We start from the raw sequence: 3,093 nt of genomic DNA, 5'->3' as shown, positions 1-3,093 counted from the left end.
CCCACTTTCCCATCCGCATTTTCATTCTTTAAACCGTGCTTTGTTTTTAAATCAACGAACCGGTTTAGTAACTGTCTTCTACCTGTCGATTCAATTCAATTCAAAACTGTTACTTTTTCCCCCAAAATACCACTAACAAACCAACAAACCCGTGACCCTCTCGTACCCTTTCTCGTGAATACCTGAAAACAATCGCTAATTTAATCATATTCTTAAAATCATCCAACAAATTCCCTTATAAATACCCAATGTCCACCAAATGGCTTCACAGGAAACCCAAATCCAAATACCTCATCCCCCTCTTCATGGCTTCCCTTCTCTTCACCCTCTCCCTCTTCCTCTTCTTCTCCCTCTCCTCCGCCTCCCACCGCAAACACCCTCAATCCCCGCCAGAAATTCCCCAAATCTCCCTCGCCTGCAAGGCCACACGTGACCCTGTCACGTGCCAGACCTCCCTCTCGCATTCTAACCAAGTCCCCACCAACCCCACCCCGTCGCAAATGATCCAGGCCGCCGTGTGGGTTTCTTCCGAAAACCTCAAAACTGCCGTGGTTAAAGTTCAGTCTATCCTGGACTCTTCCGCAGACAGTAAGAACCGGTCCAACGCAGCTAGGAACTGTTTAGAGCTGCTCGGGTATTCGGGGCACCGGACTCAATCGGCTTACGACGCTCTGCCACGTGGCAAAATCAAGGACGCACGTGCGTGGTACAGTGCCGCTTTAACGTATCAGTACGACTCCTGGTCGGCGTTGAAGTATGTTAACGACACGAAGTTGGTGGGCGAAACGATGTCATTTTTGGATTCTTTGATGCGTTTGACGAGTAACGCGTTGAGCATGATGGTGTCGTTTGATAATTTCGGTGACGATTTCAACACATGGCGGGCGCCCGAGACGGAGAGGGCCGGGTTCTGGGAGAAGGACGGGGCGGGCGCGAGCCAGCCGGGATTTGACGGCGGGTTTCCGTCGAAGTTATCGGCGGACGTGACGGTGTGTAAGGACGGGAGTTGTAATTACAAGACAGTGCAGGACGCCGTCAACGCGGCCCCGGATAATGCGGTGACACGTAGGTTCGTTATTAATATAAAGGCGGGAGTTTACGAGGAGATCGTTAGGGTGGCGTTTGAGAAAAAGCATGTGGTGTTCTTAGGAGACGGGATGGGTAAAACTGTAATTTCCGGTTCTTTGAATACGGGCCTGATGGGAATTACCACATTCAATACTGCCACGGTTGGTAAGTTTCAATTATTATTTTATGGTTTTGTTAAGGAATTTGATTGAAATTCTGTTTCTTACCCCTTTTTTATTTAAAAAAAAAAATTTGTTTGCACCAAATAATTCAGGGTAAGGTGTGAAATGATAATGTTATGGGCACATCAAGTGAACGAACGAAAATGATGTGAATTCTTGAATGAAAAGGAAATCAAAGAAGAAAGATTTCATCAAATTTTCGGTTCTGTTGTCATTGTTGTGATGTGTTGTATGGTAATGTTACAGGAGTTGTTGGAGATGGGTTCATGGCGAGTGGTGTCACGTTCCAGAACACAGCAGGTCCAGAAGCGCACCAAGCAGTTGCCTTCAGATCAGATAGTGATCTATCCATTGTCGAGAACTGTGAATTCCTGGGCAATCAAGACACGCTCTATGCTCACTCCCTCCGCCAGTTCTACAAAAACTGCCGCATCCAGGGCAATGTGGACTTCATTTTCGGAAACTCGCCTGCATTTTTCCAGGATTGCCATATCTTAATTGCTCCACGGCAAGTCAACCCAGAAAAAGGCGAGACCAATGCCGTCACAGCTCATGGCAGAACTGACCCTGCTCAATCGACAGGTTTCGTTTTCCAGAACTGTCTGATCAATGGCACCGAAGATTACATGAAGCTTTATCATAGTAAGCCTAATGCGCACAAGAATTACCTCGGACGACCATGGAAGGAATTCTCGAGGACGGTTTTGATTCACTGTACCTTAGAAGCACTTATACAACCAGATGGCTGGTTGCCTTGGAGCGGCGACTTTGCTCTGCAAACGCTCTACTTTGGAGAATTTGAGAATTCCGGGCCTGGATCCGATACTTCTAAAAGAGTTGCGTGGAGTAGCCGGATTCCGGCGGAGCATGTTAATACATATTCAGTGCAGAATTTTATTCAAGGGAATGAATGGATTTCTGAAAGTCATTAATTTGGGAATGTAAATTGCTTTGTAACTACACTGTATCTTTAATCTTTCCGTATTTCTATGGCCTTAATAGGGCTTAGTCTGAGTCAAAACTTTAATATAAAGGACGTTGTCTCTTTTGAAATCGGTTGTCTCTTGTTGATGCTTGATTTTGACATCAACGACTTGCATATTTAAAGTGTTAAATTGTTCTTAAAAATTACACGTAAATGATTAGGATAATCGAATGAAAAGACCAAATAATAAATGAGTGATGGTTTTTAAAGTAGTTCGGATGCTTAAAACAATTTTACATACACTGTTATTTTATATATGAGAGATTACAAAAGGTCGCATATAACGAATAACGAAAAGAGGTATAATAACTGAGTATTCAGATAGAATTAAGTCAATCTCTTTCTTGCAGGTTATCTTTACTCTGAAAGTTAAAAATTACAATCAGAATGAGGTTTCAAGATTAGAGTCCCGAAAATGAGAAGGGGAGTCTTTTATTTATAGTAGAGGAATTCAAGGTAATGATTACAAATCTGAAAGTGGATAGGTGCCATGCAAGTCCTTCCTTGCCTCCCATTGGCTGATAACTTAGGATATATCCTCAAATTACCTAGGGCTTAGACAAGTATGCGGTTCTCATTCACTCATAGACAAAACCTGAATCTACCAAGTTGGTGACATCCATATCCTTCCTGTCTTAGGGCGACGTGGCAACTCCTGGATGGCGCAAAGCCTTTCTGAACTCTAATAGGTGCTTACTGATGTAAGCTTACATCAGCCCTGACTTTTTAGGCATAACAGAAGCTCCCTAGTTCTTAAGGTTCAAGAATTGAATCTTGAGAACTTCATGATTATGCTGCAACCTGACTTATTATGAGGTGTATTTGCCCGAACTAACAGTTGAGGACAGTCACATTGTT

General features: G+C 43.6%; 1 protein-coding gene across 1 annotated transcript; it reads left to right on the top strand.

Annotated features, from left to right (window-relative positions):
• Positions 1-229: 229 nt before the first annotated feature.
• Positions 230-2,293, top strand: LOC116126186 (probable pectinesterase/pectinesterase inhibitor 51). Its single transcript, XM_031411891.1, has 2 exons — positions 230-1,233; positions 1,497-2,293. The coding sequence occupies exons 1-2, from the start codon at positions 249-251 to the stop codon at positions 2,180-2,182; spliced, it is 1,671 nt and encodes a 556-aa protein (XP_031267751.1). The 5' UTR covers positions 230-248; the 3' UTR covers positions 2,183-2,293.
• The last annotated feature ends 800 nt before the right edge of the window (positions 2,294-3,093 follow it).

The sequence above is a fragment of the Pistacia vera genome, unplaced genomic scaffold, assembly GCF_008641045.1.
Source record: "Pistacia vera cultivar Batoury unplaced genomic scaffold, PisVer_v2 Contig177, whole genome shotgun sequence".
Classification (NCBI taxonomy): domain Eukaryota; kingdom Viridiplantae; phylum Streptophyta; class Magnoliopsida; order Sapindales; family Anacardiaceae; genus Pistacia; species Pistacia vera.
The sequence above is the reverse complement of the archived record's forward strand: the minus strand, read 5'-3'. Positions and strand labels throughout refer to the sequence as shown.